Here is a 19,532-nt window from a genome sequence, read left to right on the forward strand (position 1 = left end):
CAAGGGTGGGCAGGAGTGATGCAGCTTGAGTCACCAACAAGTTCTGTTCCACTTCCCAAAGGTTTTATCTCCATTAATCACTAGTTGCCACCATAAATGAGGTAAGAAACACCAAGCTAATTTTACCTCCTTTCAGAGAACTCATGACCTGGGAGTTTAGGGAAACTCCACTCATTTTTTTTTTTATTTTTTTTCACCTTTTATATCTCGGTATAATAATATGAAGAAAAAAGAGCTAGCTAGATAGAAAGGGTAAGTAGCTCATTACTGGCTGACTGCTTTATCCAAAGAATGTTGATCAATGATGCAAACTCCCAGTTATACTTGTATTCCTTCTCCTCCTGTTGTATGGGAATGGTATACCTGGAGTTGTACCCTGCAACAACATTGCCTAGCACCAAGCAGCTACTCACCAAATGTTGGTAGAAGGGACAAGAGCAGGTGAAATATCAAAGAGTTGTTTGACCTAGAGTATTAGGAAAATATAGATCAGTGATTCTCAAATAGGGACTATTTTACCACCTAGAAAAGACCTGGGAATGTCTAGAGACATTTTTGGTTTTTACAACTAGAGAAGAGGGTGATTCTGGAATCTACTGGGTAAAGAAGAAGATGCTACCAAGCATCCTATGATATATAGGACACTTTCCCTTAACCCAACAAAGAATTATCCTGCCCAAAATATCAATAGTGGCAGGGTTGAGAAAACCTGACACGGATAAAGGGTATCTGGGTGTTGATAACAGATTGATATATAGTTGGTAAATATTGATATATTTATATAAACATTTTATTTCTCTGCCTAATATAGTCTATAACATTTTAAGAAATCAATGTTTAATTACAAATGATTTGTCCTACATGCCAGCAATACAAAGTGTTGCATTAGTACCGCCAAAACCAAAGGAATTGGTGAGTCCAATACATCTTTTCTCAGTTTTCCATTCCTGTGCCTTTAGTGGAACATAATTGAGATCAAATTCTGGTTCTGTACAATCCAGGTTTAAAGTAGGTGGTAGTTTTTGATAATAACAAGCCAGAGCAGTAAAAGCTGCCTCAACCGCCCCTGCAGCTCCCAACAGATGTCCTGTGGCTCCCTTGGTTGACGAAACTGCAAGGGCAGGTGCATGGTCTTTGAAAAGATGTTTGATAGCTTTGTTTTCAGCAGCATCTCCCAATGGGGTGGAAGTCGCATGTGCGTTGACATAGGATATCTCTTCAGGTTGTACACCTGCGTCTTTTACAGCTGCAGCCATACATCTAATAAAATAAAAGAAGAAATTTATCAAAACTAAGTCTAATTTTAACACAGGAGTCTTTATCTATATAGCTTATGAGAAAGAAAGGAACATATATCCTGGATGAAGAGAATCCTTTGCTCTAATAACAGAACCCAAACTTGGATTACCATATGAGTTAGAATGCTACCTGCATGGAAATAATGAGTCACCCTTAATACTCCGGACTGATTTAACACCATGAGATAAATATACAGGCCTGTGGGTTTTATCATCTCTAATAAAATGTATTTCCACTTTTTTGAATTGATACTGTTCCCTGGGGGAAAAACCATATTGACGCAAGCCTAGAATAGTTCTTCTTCTAGGAATTTTTTTTTTTTTTTATCAGTGGAGCGTGTGTGTATATGTGTGTGTATGTAGTGATTCCAAATGTGGAAAAAAAATTTATAACTATGTTTTAATTTTTTTCTCTCACATTTAAATGTAAAACTTGGCATATTTCCCAATAATCTAAAAATGTCTGCACCATTACTTTGGTGCTTCAAATAACCTTTCAAAATTCTATTTAGGTTTTAAGAATTCTAAATAAATGAAGTACGCTAAGCCAAACAAAACAAACAAACCCAAAAATAAAATATTTCTCTGGAAGAATGTTTGAAAATGTCATGAATGTCAACACCTTCTTTTTTAGTTCCTGATCTCTGGGTTGCATATATTTCCTAAAGAGGCAGCTTAAGGGTATAATTTGAAGTGTGATGAAAAGTCTCACCTAAACATAACTATTTCCCCATCTAGCTGGCTACTATGTTCAAACCTTCTAGCACCAGCAACTATTTACTAAAACTCAAAAGCATAACTCAGGGGTCAGTAAACTATGGCCCTGGCCAGATACTATTTTCACAAATACAGCTGACCCTTGAATAATATGGGTTTGAACTATGTGGGTCCACTTACACGTGGATTTTTTATAGTACTGTACTGTAAATGTATTTTCTCCTCCTTACGATTTTCTTGGTATCATTTCTTTTCTCTAGCTTACCTTATTGTAAGAATACACTATATAATATACAGAACATGTGTTCATTGATTATGTTATCAATAAAGCATTTTGTCAACAGTAGGCTACTAGAAGTTAAGTTTTGGAGGAGTCAAAAGTTATGTATGTTATTTTTGACTGCACAACGGGTCAGTGCTCCTAACCGCTGCATTGTTCAAGGATCAACTGTAGTTTCACTGGAGCATGCCCATTCATTTATTTATAATATCTGGCTGCTTTCACACTACAAGACAGATTTGAATAATTGTGACAGCAACCCTATGGCCCACAAAGCTAAAAAAACTATTTGTCCCTTTACAGAAAAGGTTTGCCCTGGTCAAGTTAACTGGTTAAAACACAATACAATCCAGGGCATCTGGGTGGCTCAGTGGTTGAGCATCTGCCTTTGGCTCAGGGCATAATTCTGGGGTTCCAGATTCAAGTCCCACCAGGAGCCTGCTTCTCCCTCTGCCTGCATCTCTGCATCTCTTTGTGTGTCTCATGAATAAATAAATAATATCTTAAAGAAAAATAAAACATAATATGATCTAAGCCGGCTAGCCTATTAGCTAACACATAAGCAGGGATTTTTTTTTTTTTAACTTAACTATCTCTTCTGCAATATCAACTTGCTTTTCCAATCGTGGTCCTCAGACCAGCAGCATCAGCATCATGGGAGCTTGTTACAAATGGCAGATCTCCAGCAGCATCCTAGGCCTAGAGTCAGAATCTGCATTTTAGTATTCCTGGGTGGTGAAAAGTTAGAAAGTACTGATTTAAGAACAGCAGAACCCTGCTGAAATGGCACAGGGCCCAGACACCACTAGAAGAAAGGGTTAATTATATTGTCTGAGTCTGATGAAGGGCCAAAGAGAAGAACTGTGGGAGGGAGCACCCAAGACAGTTGTTACAACTGGAAGTATGAAAAGTTGGAAAAAACACACATGGCCTTCTCCACAACTTTAAAATCCAATTTTTGTTAAGAATATTCAAATGTGGTGCCTGGGTGGCTCAGTCAGTTAAGCCTCTGCCTTTGGTTCAGGTCATGATCCCAGAATCCTGGGATTGAGCCCCGTGTCGGGCTCTCTGCTCAGCGGAGAGCTTACTTCTCCCTCTCCCTCTGTTTGTGCTTTCTCTCTTTCTATCTCAAAAAATAAATAATCTGGGATCCCTGGGTGGCGCAGCGGTTCGGCGCCTGCCTTTGGCCCAGGGCGAGATCCTGGAGACCTGGGATCGAATCCCACATCGGGCTCCCGGTGCATTGAGCCTGCTTCTCCCTCTGCCTGTGTCTCTGCCTCTCTCTCTCTGTGACTATCCTAAGTAAATAAAAATTAAAAAAAAATAAATAAAAATAATAAAAATAAAATAAAATTAAAAAAAAAAACTTTTAAAAAAAAGGAATGTCAAATATACCAAGCATGTTAAAGCAAAGAATTCAAAGCCATTTTGTTTAGTCTAAAATGGAAAAACATCAAAGATACTGTACACCAAGGGCAGATACTACAATACTGGACTCCCTAGTTTGAAAGTCTAATAAAACGTCTCATTTGGAGAAATATTTTAAATAAAACAACAAGTCTTGGGGCACTTGAGTGGCGCAGTTGGTTGAACAGCCCACTCTTGGTTTCAGCTCAGATGGTGATCTCAGGGTCCTGGAATCAACATGGATTCTGCTTGGGATTCTCTCTCCCTCTGCTCCCTCCCCTCCACCCCATGGTCTCTCTTTCTCTCTCCTTCTCAAATAGATAAAATAAATCTTTAAAAAAAAAAAAAAAGGCTTTACCTTAAGGCTCCTTCTCCTTCAGGGTCAGGTGCAGTTATGTGACCAGCATCACCTGAAAGTCCATAGCCCAAAACTTCTGCATAGATCCGCGCTCCTCGTTGAACAGCATGATCATATTCTTCCAGCACCAGCACAGCTGCACCTTCTCCCATGACAAACCCATCTCTCTTTGGGTGAAACGGTCGACATGCCAACTTAGGATCAGGGTTTGTGCTCAGAGCACGGGCTCTGGAAAACCCAGCGAGAGACAGAGGACTAATGCAAGAATCTGTCCCTCCAGCCACCATCACATCAGCATCACCTTGGGCTATAAATCTGAAAGAGTCTCCCACAGCGTGGGCTCCTGTGGTACAGGCTGTAGACACTGCATGATTGGGGCCCTTGAGTTTATATCGAATGCTGACCTGGCCTGCTGCCATATTGACCAAAATCTTAGGGACAAAGAATGGGCTGACTTTACTGTAACCTTTTGTCTGAAACATCAAAGCAGTTTCAGAAACAATTTCAAGAGGAACCATCCCCATGCCAATTGCAACTCCAGTAGCCGCTTGATCAGCCTCTGATTGAGGGAGCCAGCCGGAATCTTTCATGGCTAACTCTGCAGCTCCAATGGCCATAATGGTGGGAGAAGACATGGACTTGATATCGGATTTGGACACAAAGTTTTGTTCATTGAACTGACCTTCATCACAACCTCTTGGCACATAAGCAGCAACACTGCAAGGGATACTCTTATACTCCTCACCGACCAGTGACATAATTCCACTCTCTCCTCGGATAAGACGATCCCATACCAGCTGAGTTCCAACACCCAGAGGCGTCACTAAGCCGATGCCTGTAATGACAACCCGCCTACGAAATCTGGACGTCGGCTCGGTTCCGAAAAGCCGCCTTTTGCCTCCTATTAATGGCTGGCATGATCTTGAACATAGATGAGGGCTCGTGACTTTTAAGAAATTCTGCAAGCAGTCTGACAACATGGTTGAGACTCAGATGATCAGAAACACTCACACTACTTGAGGGCCTAGGATACAATAGCCGAAACCTCCACTCAGCCGCTGGGTGTGAGCTGTTAATGAACACAAGGAAAATAACGTTAACATCACTACAATTCATGCTTATCGAACCGTTGGGAGTTCCCTTTTTTAGGCTGAGTACCCTCAGACATTCCGAGACAAAGGTGAAATGATGGTTCATTCAATTCACAACACAATTACACCATGAACAATAAAAAGGCACTCCCGGCCTTTCACGGACTGCAGGCAGCATCCTCGGTCAGCATCCCTGAGGCCTTATCCTAAGGAGTATTTCTGGCGTCAGTGCGACAAGAACAATCCTCCAGGGCCTATTCTTTGAGTTAGGGGTGTGAGCTTTACTGATCATCAAAACGTGGAGATCATTTGGTTTTTAATCCGGGGTCGGGGGTGGGGGGGGTGGGGGTGGGAGTGAGACGATGTGGCCACCGCCTCTAAAGCACCACCACACGCGCACACACCCGAAGGACGCCGAGGGAAAAGGAAACCAGGCCCGGGTCATCAGACTCCCCTTTCCCGAGGCAACCCCCACCCGATCGGCGGTGGAGGGGCGGGAGGAGGAGAGCCGCAAGCAGCGGATACCTACGCGAGGCCCGGCGCCGGCCGCGCAGCCGCCGTCTGCGCCGGCACGTCCGCGCATGCGCGCGCGCGCGCGCACTGCGTCTGGGCGGGGCGTGGCCCGCGGCCCTGCCTCCGCGTCACCTTGGTGGAGGTCAGACCGCGGGAGGCGGCGGGCCCGGGTGGCCGGGGACGAGCCGCCCCGCGCGAGACCTCAGTGACTGGGAGACCGAGAACGTGCACGGAACGCGATGAGATGGCCGGTTTTGCCCATCGGAGAAGGATTCGGGGGCGGGGGAGGGCGGGTGACTATGATGTCCAAATCGTTCCGTCTGCTGGGAGAAGGGACGCCGTCATCTTCTACTGAAAGCCGTGGAAAGCATTAAGGAAATTGCTGTAGCCTCCCAGTTACTCCGGTTCCTCCCACACTTGTTTATAATGGTAAAGTAGGACTAGCCGAAGCGCCCAACATCAGGAAATGGCTTATTTTGTAGTACACCTAGAGGCTGTGCAGCCATTTAAAATGATTTTGGGAAAAAAAATAATGAAATGATTTTGTAAGTGAATGTTCTATGGAGAGATGTTGAAAGCACATCAGGAGGTAACAGGTTACAGAATAGTATATATACCTTTTAAAAAGATGTTTATATTGAGATCTGCAGGGATGTGCAATGATTGTGAAGTTCCTTTTCCCATTTTTGCTTAGTCTTCTTTACTATCTCTTCTACGATAAATAATACTTTTTGTAATGATAATAAGCTGTTTTTTACTTTTCGAAAATTATTGGATCTGGGGCAGGGCTCGAAATGCCAGACGCAATGTCTAACAGGGATGGAGACAAGAAAATAGATGGTAGACCTTTAAAAAACAAGAAAGTAGTAAGGTATGTATTTGCTCAGATGCTATCCCAGGTGTCAGGTTTGTGTCCTTTTTATTCTTTTTTAGATAAAAGATTGATGATGTAATGTGCATTTGATCCTCCCAGCCATATTGTGTCTTTCTGGACAGTGTCTCTTGAAATGATCGTTTCCGAGTGCTCTGCCTTCTTTCCCAGCTCTGGAGAATTTTGGTCAAGCTTAGCTTTTCCAGGTTACTACTGGATTTAAATGAATTTGAAAGTGTACTTTGCCTAAAATAGTTTAGGAAAGCTAAATATGACCTTGAGTCTTCTGTGATCAAAGGCCTGTTTGGTTATTTCTTAGTATGACTTATCATTCATTAACTATAAGAGAGATTAAACAAACACATGTGGTAATAAAATAACTAAAATTTGGTGAGTGAGAAATACCCAATCTTACTGTCCCTTTTCATTGTAATACACTATGTTGAAATTATAATGTGAGAGACTTAAAATATACTTTTTGAACCCAAACTCTATAAAACAGTTTTTTGTTTTGTTTTGTTTTGTTTTTTAAAGATTTCATTTAGGCACACCAGGGTGGCTCAGCAGTTGAGCATCTGCCTTCGGCTCAGGGCGTGATCCTGGAGTCTCAGCATCGGGTCCCACATCGGGCTCCCTGTAGGAAGCCTGCTTCTCCCTCTGCCTGTGTGTCTCTCGCTGTCTCTCATGAATAAATAAATTAATTAAATAAATAAATAAAAATGTCTATGATATTCCAATAGCTGTAAAATGATTTAGTACCATATTTCTTGCTAGTGATGCTGATCTAACCACTGCTGTAAACTCATTATGACTTCCATGAAAGAAGGGCCCATGCTTATCAGATTCCCTGCTTCACAGTACCTAGCATAGTGCCTGGCATTTAGTAGCCACCTCACAAATCTTTGGTGAATGACTGAATTATGAAATGAATGAATAAACATACACTTCTATCAGTTAGTGTTTTGTGTGTTTTTACCAAATGACTTATTTTCTTTTCACAGTACCTGTTTCATCAGCATAAGGGCTATTTGTATGTAAGGTATGATCATCGATTTTGTCTTTCCTAGTAGATTATAAATCTTTTATGTTCACCATCAGACTGCTTTGTACACAACAGGTGCTCAATAAATAATTGTTGGTTAATCACTTAAGCAATCACACAGTAGTGAATTACCATACCAGTTCGTGAAAAGTTACAACCTCTCTCCATGTTACAGTCTTCACTGAGGTCAATGTTTTATTTTTTATGTCAAAACTGATCCTGGGGAAATTTAACAGGTTATTTCTTTTTTCTGTTCCATTTAAGAATAGTGCCACCATGTGTCAACTCTAACCTTGGTGTGCTTAATAAAACTGGAATCCTGAAAAAAAAAAAAATCATTATTTTGTAGGAAAAAAAATCAAGTAAAAGAATGGAGAAACTTCAATGCTGATTTAATAGAAGAAAACCTTTTAGTTGAAGCAATTGTATGTATAAAGAGGTTAAGAGTAGCTTACTATCTCCAATTTTTCTAAAGGAACTGGAAAATCAAAATATTTTCAACTTAGTGGAAGAAGCAGACAGGAAAAAGAACAAGTCAAAGTCCCTTATAATAAATTCTCTTAACAACACATAAATGGTGGTATCCAAGAGAGATTGTACTCAAGAACTTCAACAGGAGTTTCGGTAAACAGGAATTTGGAATGATTTAAATTTCAGGTGATTTAAAATAAGCAATAACTTACTGAATTACCCTTGAAATGATTTCTATGATTTTTTTTGACTGTGCATTATTATCACAGTATTAACTCTATGGCATTGGTTTTGACACTGTTTGCATGTCCCCCAAAAAGATGCTTTCTAGTCATTATCTCTGTCAGGAGACAGGCTAAGCTAACGGCATTCTGTCCCTCCCACTCCCCATGCTCTCCTGCTTCAATTCTAGAGCATCTCTCCACTTTGGTTATACATACTGGGTTTCCTCCTAAGAATCTATTTGAAAAAAAAAAAAGTGTCTTGTTACTTTTAAAAAATCAAAATACTATATAGTATATAATAACCTTAAGCTATTCTAAGGATAAATGTGAAAAAAGAGACTCAAATTAAGGTGAATATAGTTGGTGATTAGAGACATCTAGCTATAATTCTATAGCCCCCCTCCCCACACCTTTCCATCCTTTGAAATTGTGGATAATACGTATGTAGCTGGAGACTACATTTCCCAGCCTTCCCTCTTTTATCTAAACGGGGCTTCATTTTTTCCAATTATATGGTAGAGAAAATGCTGTATGTCATTTTGGGCCCATGTGGTTGATTAGGTATGCCTTCTTTCTGCCCAACCACCAACTAAATGCAGAAGCCTTTGTGGCTCAATGGCAGGAGCTAAACTACAGGCCAAATCCAGTGGGCTGCCTGTTTTTGTAAACAAGAGTTTGATGGGAATGTAGCCATGTCCATTCATATTGGAGTACTGTCTACAGAACTACAGATGCAGAGGCAGAATTAAGAGTTTGAAAAGGAGACCCTGGGTGCCTGGGTGGCTCAGCGGTTGAGCACCTGCCTTCGGCCCATGGCGTAATCCTGGAGTCCCGGGATTGAGTCCCACATCAGGCTCCCTGCCTGGAGCCTGCTTCTCCCTCTGCATACATTTCTGCCTTTCTCTCTGTGTGTCTTTCATTAATAAATAAATAAAGTCTTTTAAAAAAGAATCAGAGACCCTATGGCCACAAAGTCTTAAACATTTACAATCTGGCCCTTTACAAAAAAATGTTTATTGACCTCTATTTTACAGGATGGAAGGAGCCTGGGAGCCTGAATGGGGGAAAGTTGTCCAATGACTAAGGACACCTGCTTTTAAAACTGTTATGTGAGCAAGAAAGATTTCTGTTAAGTCACTGAAAATTTTAGTGATAGCAGCTAGTAACAGCTATCAGTTAAACACTAGTCTTAGAAGTTGGTCCCCAAACCTACATATTAAAAACTTTTCCCACGTATCTAGCAGATGAATGGTAATTGAAGTGCATGGCATAGTTCAAGCACTTCCTCTGAGATACTGGAGGAAAACTTCAAATTTAAAAAGCAAACAGAAGATAAATCATCAAGAACATTTAAATAAGCTACTTACGCAAATAATTTACCTTAAAAACATAAGGTCAAGAAAAATATTTGTTGAGGTTTGGAAAGATATGTCTGCAAAGAAGGAAGCCATTGGCAAATTACCTTTTTCTTTTTTTAAAAAAGATTTTATTATTTATTCATAAGAGACACACAGAGAGGCAGAGAAATAGGTAGAGGGAGAAGCAGGCTCACTCCTGGGAGCAGGATGTGGGACTTGATCCCAGGACCCTAGAATCACGCCCTGAGGCAGGGGACACGCTCAACCACTGAGCCACTCAGGCACCCTGGTAAAGTATACTTTTAACATTGAGAGGCAGAAAACGGATTAAAGAAGTTAGGATTCATCTTCTAAAAGTAATAAAAAAACATTAATCACTTGATCTACCTGTGATACAAAGTCATAAAATAATACCTACCCCCTTACTATGCAAGATGCGTATTTTTACTACTCCCCCTCCCATTTTATTCTATTTTGTCCTTATGGTATGTTTTATGCTGGTCGCTACATGATAAATGGAGTCCACAACCTACTATGTTGCAACCTGCGGTTTGAAAACTACTTCTCTATAGAGACCTCATTAGTATTTGAATGGTACTTACGAAAAAGATTTTTTTATTCATGAGAGACACAGACTGAGAGAGAGGCAGAGACACAGGCAAAGGGAGAAGCAGGCTCCATGCAAGGAGCCCAATTTAGGACTCAATCCCAGGTCTCCAGGATCACGCCCTGGGCCGAAGGCAGGCGCTAAACCGCTGAGCCACCCAGGGATCCCCTATGAGAAAGATTCTTCATCATACATCATTCATCTATGTGCCAGAAACCCAGCAGGGTCTACAGACACCCATTGGGCTTTGAACATTTTGTTGCTCCTAGCTTCTGGGGTCTTCCAACTACACGTTATCTCGGAATGCCTGGCAGTCTGCGAGGAGGGGTCCTGCGGGGGAGGGGTGGTTGTACCAGGGGGTCCCCCCACCTTCGTAGCTGGATGAATCGAAGGCCAGGCTGGCGCGCGTTAGGCTCCGGGTTTCGGGACACGCGGGCCAGCACAGGGCAGCATCCCCCCTCCCAGGGAGCCAAAGCCCCCGGCCCTACAACCAAGCACCCCGCCCCTTGTTTCCGAGCGGAGCCGGGAGGCCGGGGAGACGCCGCCCCAGTCCCTGCAGGTCCAACTCCCCGCCCTTCCCCGCCCAGGCCCCGCCCTTCCCCGCCCAGGCCCCGCCCCTCCCCGCCCAGGCCCCGCCCCTCCCCGCTCAGGCCCCGCCCCCGGCCCGCCGGGCCCCGCCCCTCCCGGCCCGCCGCGGAGTCGGCCGCGCGCTGTGGCGCCTGCTCAGTGCGGCACCGCGGCGCGCGAGGGGCGGCGACGGCCGCGGGCGCTCAAGCATGGCGGCGGCGGCGCTGGGCAGCTCGTCGGGCTCCGCGTCCCCGGCGGTGGCCGAGCTGTGCCAGAACACCCCGGAGACCTTTCTGGAGGCCTCCAAGCTGTTGCTCACCTATGCGGACAACATCCTCAGGTGCGGAGCTGAGGAGTCGCACCGGGGCGCCAGGGCGGGCGGTGAGGGGCGCCTGGTCGGCCTGGGTTTGGGGTCGCCGGGCTCGGGCCCCTCCAGGGTGGCGAGGCGCGGAGGGGCCGGGGGCCTGGGCCGGAGCGCGGCGCAGCGTCGGAGCCTACCTGCCCGGGGCCTGGCGGCGCGGCCGGGCCCTCGCGCCGGAGAGGAGCAAGTTTCTTTGCACTTGTGACTCGGCACCTGATGTCGGGGTGCTCTGGGGGTGAACTGGAGGTCGCGAGGAGGGCGCAGGGCGGAGGCAGGTGAGAAGGCGTGCCCGGAACGCTGGCCTCCCTTCGCGTTGTTAACTGTCTTCCCGTCGCTCGGAAACGGTCATGGTTCATCCCCGCTGCGTGGCTTTCACCGAACGTGGTGCTGTAAGTCGCCGCAGGATTGTGAGAAGTCAGTCCCCGGCGGAATCCGCCCCGCGCTCCAGCGTTTTGTGAAGACCTTGATAGTAAAGCATACTACTCAAGTGGGGGGTCTTTCCTTTCCTTTCCTTCTTTTCTTTTTTTCTTTTTTCTTTTCTTTTTTATGGTCTTTTCGTGCCCACTGTCACTGACTGAAATATTATTAGCCATATTAAAGTTACAGTTTTCATATTAATACCTGTAATTCCACTTTCCAGCGTGACCTTTTAGATAAGAATTAGTGAAGAGTACCTTGGCGGAGAGTACTTTGTTTCATGCTCCTGCGAGCAGAAGTACACTCGTAGGTCCTCAAGGGACCCTTACAGATTTGGGGAATTGGGAGACAAGTTTGGTTATTCATTTTGAAGCGTTATCCACTTCAGTTCTTAGATCCCATCATGTGGTGGCTTGTGTGGGGGAGGGAAATGGAGCCAAAGTTAAAGGACCTCCAGGTGCCAGGTACTTGAGTGGGGTTACCTCATTCATCAGGTCCCCATGGTTACTATCTAGGTTCTCTCTCCCACCTTACCCCTGGGGCACACTTGTTCTCCTAAGTGGCAGGTATATTGGCATGAAATCTAAAAGGAAACTCTTGATTGCAAGGTTATAATAGATTTAATGTGACCCAATTTTAGTGACCCTGGTTACTAGTGTTTTAACTCCTAGCATTTCATTGTTCGTGGCAATATATTGTTCACAGAGGTGACATTAAGGATTTTAAAAGTAAGTTGAAGGGAAAATGAACCTTTATTATTTACCAAATGCTATAAGGGTTGTACAGCATATGCAGTGTACACAGTTACACGATTGTGACATATGTAGAGACTGCCTTTCTCCTCTATGACACCATCTCAACTCACCTCTCCCCTTGAGTCTAACAGCTCTTCAAAGTACAGGATTAAAAAAACAACAACAACAACAACAACAAAGTACAGGATTGCCTGTGGACTCTGCATAAATGAACTCCTAAGCCGAGTCCTCCAGATCTTATGAGCTGGGACCTTCAACCTGGAAAGCCACCAAACTATTTAAACCCTATTATTCAGAAAAGGGAAGTGGCCTTGTAATAAGATTCACTTCTGCTTTTAATTTAGTGAAACCCAAAATGCTAAGATCAAGGTGTTTTGAGGAAGGAAAACCTTTGCATGCAAATAATGACCTGGCATCATAATCACTATTATGAATATTTATCAAACTCATAGAAGGAACTTCACATGCTGTCAGTTCATGTTGCGGTCTTAACTATGGCTTATGTTTCTGATCTTGAAAAGTGTTTTTTTTTTTTTTTTTTTGATCTTGAAAAGTTTTTAATCTAAAAAGGGAATTAGTGTGGAACTCATAATTCGAGATGGTATGAAAAGCTACCCTTGTTAATTTAAGTACAGGTATGCCTTGTTTTATTGCTCTTCACTTCATTGTGCTTTGCAAGGACTGTTTTTCATAGATTGAAGGTTTGTGGTGTTGAGCCAGTCTGTCAGTGCCATTTTTTCCAATAGCTCACTTTATATCTCTGTGTCACATTTTGGTAATTCTTGTAATATTCAGACTTTTTCATTATTGTATTTGTTGTGATCTGTGAGCTCTTCTTTTAATTGAAATATAGTTAGACACACACGGTCACATTAGTTTCAGTAGTACAATGTAGTGATTCCACAAGTGTACATTATGCTCTGCTCAGGAGTATAATTATCTCTCACATACAATTCTGTTATAATACCATTAACTATATTCCCTATATACCTTTTATCTCCATGACTTTTTTTAAGTGAGCTCTGTGCCCAGTGTGGGGCTTGAACTCATGACCCTAAGATCAAGAATCACATGGTCAACTGACTGAGCCAGCCAGGTGCCCACCCCAACCCCCACGACTTATTTATTCCATAACTGGAAGCCTATGTCTCCTACTCTCCTTCACCAATTTTGCCCGTCCCACACTCCCTTCCCTACCCCCACAAACATCATTTGTACTCTATTTGTTTGATTCTGTTTTTTGTTTGTTTTGGGTTTTTATCCATATGTAAGTGAAAAAATACAGTATTTGTCTTTCTGTGTTTGACTGAGTGACTGACTTGTCATAATACTGTCTAGGTCCATCCATGTTGTTGCAGGTGGCAAGAGCTAATTCTTTTTTTATGGCTGAGTAATATTCTGTTGTATATACATATACCACATCTTATTTATCCTGTGACCAGTTATCTTTGATGTTAATATTGTTTTAGGGTGCACCAATTGCACCCACATAAGATGGCAAACTTAATCTATAAATGCTATGTGTGTTCTGACCGCTCCACCCATTGGTCCTTTCCTGTCCGTCTTTTCTTTAGGCTTCCCTGTTTCCTGCAACGCAATAATAATTGAAATTAGGCCAATTAATAACCCTGCAATAGCCTAAGTGAAGTGAAAGGAAGGGGTGCTTGTCTCTTACTTTAAATGCAAAGCTAGAAATGATTCAGCCTAGTGAGGAAGGCATGTCAAAATCCATGCTAGCCCAAAAGCTAGGCCCATTGTGCGAAGCAGCCAAGTTGCAAATGCAAGAGAAGTTCATGAAGAAAATTAAAAGTGCTACTGCAGTGAACACACAAATGGTGAGAAAGTGAAACAGCCTTAACGCTACTAATATAAAAAGGTTTCGTGGTCTAGATAGAAGATCAAGCCAGCCACAACATTCCCCTGAAAACCCAAAGCCTAATCCTGAGCAAAGCTCAGCCTCTTCAGTCCTGTAAAGGCTGAGAAAGGTGATGAAGTTTGAAGAAAAAAGTTGCGGGCTAGCAGGGGAGTTTAAGGGCAGAAGCTGTCTCCATAACACAAAAGAGCAAGGTGAAACAGTAAGTGCTGATGAGGAGCTACAAGTTATCTAGAAGACCTAGCTAGGATAATTTGTGACTATGGCTACACTGCAATAGATTTTCAGTGTGCACCAAATAGCCTTCTATTGCAAGAAGGTGCCATCTAGGATTTCATAGCTAGAGAGGAAAAGTCAATGTCTGGCTTCAAAGGACAGGCTGATTCATATGTTAGGTGGTGGCTTTAAGTTGAAGCCAGTGCTTATTAACCATGTTGAAATTCCTAGGGCCCTTAAGAATTATGCTAAATCTATTTGGTGTACACTTTATAAATGGAAAAAACAAAGCCTGGATGGCAGTACATCCGTTTGCCATGCAATTTACTGACTATTTTTAGGTCACTGTTGAGATCTACTCAGAAAAAGATAGCTTTCAAAATATTATTGCTCATTGACAATGTATCAGGTCACCTAAGAGCTCTGATGGAAATATATTATGACATACTGTTGTTTTCATGCCTGTTTACACAGCATCCATAACTGCAGCCCATGGGTCAAGGAGTCATTTGGACTTACAAGTCTTTTATTTTAACAATTATATTTTATAAAGCTATAGCTGCCGTAGATAATGATTCCTCTGATCAATCCCGGCAAAGTTGAAAACCTCTTGGAAAGGATTCTAGATGCCATTAACATTTGTGTTCATGGAAGGAGGTCAAAATAACAATAATAGGAGTTTGGAAGAAATTGTTTCCAACCCTCATGGATGACTTTGAAGGATTCAAAACCAGTGAAGGAAGTAACTGCAGATGTGGAAATAGCAAGAGAACTAGAATTAGAAGTGGAGCCTGAATATATAGCTAAATTGCTGCAATCTCATGATAAAACGTTCATGGATGAGGAACATTGCTTTTTATGGATTAGCAAAGGAAGTGGTTTCTTGAGATGGAATCTACTCCTGGTGAAGATGCTGTGAAGATTGTTGAAATGATGACAAAGAATTTAGAATATAACAAACTTTGTTGATAAAACAGTGGCAGGGTTGAGAGACTTTATTCTAATTTTTTTAAAGATTTTATTTATTTATTCATGACAGAGAGAGAGAGGCAGAGACACAGGCAGAGGGAGAAGCAGGCTCCATGCAGGGAGTCTGACGCGCGACTCGATCCCGGGTCTCCAGGATCACGCCCTGGGCTGAAGGCGGCGCTAAACCGCTGAGCCACCCGGGCTGCCCAGTTGATTCTAATTTTGAAAGATGTCTGTCAAGCAGCATTGCATGCTACAGATAAATTGTTCATAAAAGGAAGAATCAATTGATGTGGCAAACGTACTGTCTTTTTTTTAAGAAATTGCCACAGCCACTCCAACCTTTAGTAACCATCAACATCGAGGCAAACCTTCCCCCAGAAAAAAAGATTAGAACTCACTGAAAGTTCATATAGTACTTAGCATTTTCAAGCATTAAGGTACTGTTTAATTAAGGTATGTACAACTTTTTTAAACATAATGCTATTAAATACTTAAAAGACTACATACAGTACAGTATAAACATAACTTTTATATGCAGTGGGAAATTTTAAAAATTATTTTGACTTGCTTTACTGCAATTTTCTCTTTATTACAGTTGTCTAGACACAAACCTATAATATCTCAGTGGTGTGTTTGTAATAGTATTAGTCCCTATTCTCATATTAGAATGAAAACTCCTTTAGGCTTCAGGAAGACTCTTCTATTTCTAAGTCCAGTGACATATTAACCTCTTAACAGAAAAGCTCCTGATGTGGTTTATTTAAAAGTAGAGAAAACCAATGTTTCTGTTCCTTTTGCTGTTTTGGGAAGTCCATCAGTGTTAGAGATAAGGGACTATGTCAGGGATGTCTTGATATGTCTTGTTCCTGCCTCAGAGTTTGACATGGTATTTTATGAAATGAGTGCTGAAATGAGAATTTTATTAGTAGTTTTTGTTTTTATTTGATATGGTATTTTATGAAATGAGTGCTGAAATGAGAATTTTATTAGTAGTTTTTGTTTTTATTTTTTTTAACAGCAATACTTGTCCCTGCACTCAAGTGAAGATAATACTTTTGTTTACAGTTCAATTTTCTGCTTCAGGTATTGTTTACCTATTTCCCAATTAAGAATCAAAAAGCTAATGAAATTATAGAATAAAGTATAAGCAACTTGTATGCACAATATACTATGGGTTTGAACTTTTTAGTTTTTTTTTTTTTTTTTCAGTTCACTGACTTCTGGATAAAAATGAGCTGTCTTCAGTAATATCTGCTTTTCAAAGTTTATAATAGTTGGACTAGCATTCCACATGTGTTCCTTAGATAATTTGCTCCATTCATTCTTTAAAAAATAAGTTTGATGTCCCACTAATTTCCTTGCAAACTGCACACAGTTATTGGTTACAAACTACACTGCGTATGATTGGGAAGGGCCAAGAATGGAAAGTGGTTTCTTCCAAGAAAATAAATATGTTTAGGAGAAAGACACAAGTATGGAAAATAGCCACAGCATAAAATCTAGAGAACAAATGCAAAATATTGTTCAAGCATGTTTATGTCTGGAGATAGCAGGGGAACCTAGTGTGGAAGAATTTTGAGAATGGAGATTTCATAAGATGGGATGGGTTGATGGAATAGCAGAGAACATATATTTGACATAAGAGGCAAGAGAAAATGATCATACTTTCTAGAATCAAAGAGAAACATAATGAAAGAGTTTCATGTAGAATAATGATATAAAAAGACACAAGGCATGGGTCTCATTTGTAAAGCTATTACAGTAATCACAAGCATAAATGGGGTTAGAATGGAGAGAGAACAATTGGAGGCAGGGATTGGCAGTTCTTGATGACTGAATGCAAGGAATAGAACCAGTAATGCAAGGAGACAACACAAATAACTTCAGATTTCTAATCTAGGTAACAGTTGACAACTGGAGAAATTGAGAGAGGGTAGTTACTGAGATTGGTGAGTAAGTTGGCATATTGTATGATGGAGAGTAAGCTTGTGATCAGACCAGTGGGTTTGAATCCATTTCCTAAGATTGTGGTTATAGGCAATTTTATGTAAAGTCTCTGAGTTTCAGTTTCTTTTTTTTTTCTTCATTTTTGAGAGGAAAGCAAAATGCCTGTGTTATAAGATTGTTGCAAAAGAGAAATGAAGGCACATATGTTATCTATTATTACCATTATTCAGTTTTTCATGTTGAACAAGCTAGATTATGTGTATGTTTCCCTTTTTGTCAGCTACATAGAATGGTAGAGTTAGAGCCAGAGATGGTTCCCAGATGGTTCTAAAGATGTTTTTGAAAAATTTACATGTTTCTCAGAATAATAGGTATTCAGAAGGACTAGAAATAATTTTTTTAACTGTCCTACAAACCAACTTTTGTGATTAGTAATAAAAATACAAGACTATAGGATCTCGCTCATATACTGAATTTCCATTTATATAAACTCTTTCTAGGATTATGTATTCTAAAGAGAAAGAGGGCTAGTAAATGGTTAGATGTACTCTCATCATTTCTGAAGTTCTGAAATAGAAACATTTACATTTTTCTTTTTTCTGAGTCTGTGACCTCAGTGGGACACCTACTTGTTGACATGTCTTAAGATCTTTTTTTGGGCACCTGGGTGGCTCAGTCGGTTAAGTGTCTTGCCTTTGGCCCAGGTCATGATCCCCCAGGGTCTGGGATCCAACCCCGCATCACATCGCTGCTCAACAGGGAGTCTGCTTCTCCCTTTCCCACTTCCCCTGGCTTGTGCGCTCTCTCTCTCTCTTTTTAAAATAAATAAATAAAATCTTTTTAAAAGATTTACTTTAAAAATGATTTATTTTAAAAAATCTTTTTTAAGATTTTATTTTTTCATTTATGTTAGAGCAGGGAGAGGGGTGTGGATTCAGAAGGGAGAGAAACAGGAAAAGAATTTCAGTCAGACCCCTGTGTTGTGTGGAGACCAACGTGGGGCTTGATCTCACAATCCTGAGATCATGACCTGAGCAGAAACCAAGAGCCACACCCTCAACTGACTGAGCCACCCACGTGCCCCAACGTGACTTAAGATCTTAAGTATATGGTAGATTATGACTTTTAAGGTGAAAAGCATGACTTTTTTTCTACCATTCAGTTGTAAAAACAAAGACAACTAGGGGGGTACGACAACTAGGGATACACCAAAATATGTTCAAAGTGATGGTGAGTGAGATGCAGGCCATTTTGCTGCTCTTTCAAGATCCCATTCATTCAACATCATCCAACAAACAACCAAAAAAAAAAAAAAAAAAAAAAAAACAACCCTCAAGTGAAGGTGCAAAATTATTGCTAACAGCAAGATAAATATTACAAATTGCAGAAATAATTAATGGTCAGCAGAGGTAGAAAAAACACTTTGAAAAATTATAGCAAAAAATACTTGAGAAAAGTCTGCAGAGAAAATTTAGTGGAAGAAGAGGAACAAAAATAAAGGTGATCCTTATGGGCACTTTAGACACTGTAAGATAAGGAGAATAGTACTAATGAGTTCAAGGATGGTGGATATACTGGGATGACACTATGAAGTTAAAGATTTAGAAAGTGTTGGTTTGGTAGTTTTCCAAGGTCAGGAAATGGGATGTGATGGATTTGAGCTCTAATGGCCAAGTTCTCTAAGCCTTTGAGGGCTTCAGGATGAACTTTGGCATTATTATATGTTCAAGATTATGGCTGGTATGCTCAACATACTTAAAAAAAAGAGGAAGCTAGGATTGGGTAACTGGACATTATTCTTGTTTTTTTGTTTTTTTTTTTTTTTTTGGTTTGTTTTTGTTTGTGTTATGTTTTTAGTGAAAAAAATATAAATATTATGTGAGGCCCATAGATGTTAAAACATATAAAATTGCTAACTAGAGCAGAAAAGCTATATCAAGTTACTTTGAAACATGTATCAAAATAATAAGCTGTATCAGATCACCTAGTGTAGTTTTTATAAGAATTCTTAAAGAGTGGTGAAATGGGAAAAACTAGGAAATTAAAGCCAGAGAAAGACTTTGATCATGTAAAAATCTGGAAGCTATTGGGGAAAAAAATAGGTTAAAAAAAAATCAAGCAGTTTTGTACCAGTAGGTTATATCATCCTGGTGGTACTGATATTTATGACCCGGTGAAATGTATTGA

The 19,532-nt window shown here is 41.2% G+C and overlaps 2 protein-coding genes and 1 long non-coding RNA gene across 8 annotated transcripts in view; 2 read left to right on the forward strand and 1 right to left on the reverse strand.

The window, feature by feature from the left end:
* Positions 1-772: 772 nt before the first annotated feature.
* OXSM (3-oxoacyl-ACP synthase, mitochondrial) lies at positions 773-11,389 on the reverse strand. Of its 5 annotated transcripts, none has more exons than XM_055321279.1 (3): positions 11,303-11,389; positions 4,061-5,129; positions 773-1,260 (listed from the first exon to the last, which is right to left on the reverse strand). In XM_055321279.1, exons 2-3 carry the CDS (start codon positions 5,038-5,040, stop codon positions 858-860), a joined length of 1,383 nt encoding a protein of 460 aa, XP_055177254.1. In that variant the 5' UTR covers positions 5,041-5,129; positions 11,303-11,389; the 3' UTR covers positions 773-857. The 5 variants fall into 5 exon arrangements, with proteins under 5 accessions (XP_055177254.1, XP_055177249.1, XP_055177251.1 ...); XM_055321274.1 differs by lacking the exon at positions 11,303-11,389 and adding an exon at positions 11,124-11,290; XM_055321276.1 differs by lacking the exon at positions 11,303-11,389 and adding an exon at positions 5,681-5,713.
* LOC129507080 (uncharacterized) lies at positions 5,780-7,485 on the forward strand. Its single transcript, XR_008663918.1, has 2 exons — positions 5,780-6,093; positions 7,070-7,485. It is a non-coding gene; the product is annotated as an uncharacterized LOC129507080 (long non-coding RNA).
* The window catches only part of NGLY1 (N-glycanase 1), a 57,615-nt gene continuing 49,063 nt past the window's right edge, over positions 10,981-19,532 (forward strand). For both annotated transcript variants that reach the window (XM_055321272.1, XM_055321273.1), the window contains exon 1: positions 10,981-11,144. In XM_055321272.1, coding sequence (XP_055177247.1) covers positions 11,014-11,144 — 131 coding nt within the window. In that variant the 5' untranslated portion in view covers positions 10,981-11,013. The remainder of the gene's footprint in view (positions 11,145-19,532) is intronic.

The sequence above is a fragment of the Nyctereutes procyonoides genome, unplaced genomic scaffold (genome assembly GCF_905146905.1).
Source record: "Nyctereutes procyonoides isolate TBG_1078 unplaced genomic scaffold, NYPRO_anot_genome, whole genome shotgun sequence".
Taxonomy (NCBI): Eukaryota; Metazoa; Chordata; class Mammalia; order Carnivora; family Canidae; genus Nyctereutes; species Nyctereutes procyonoides.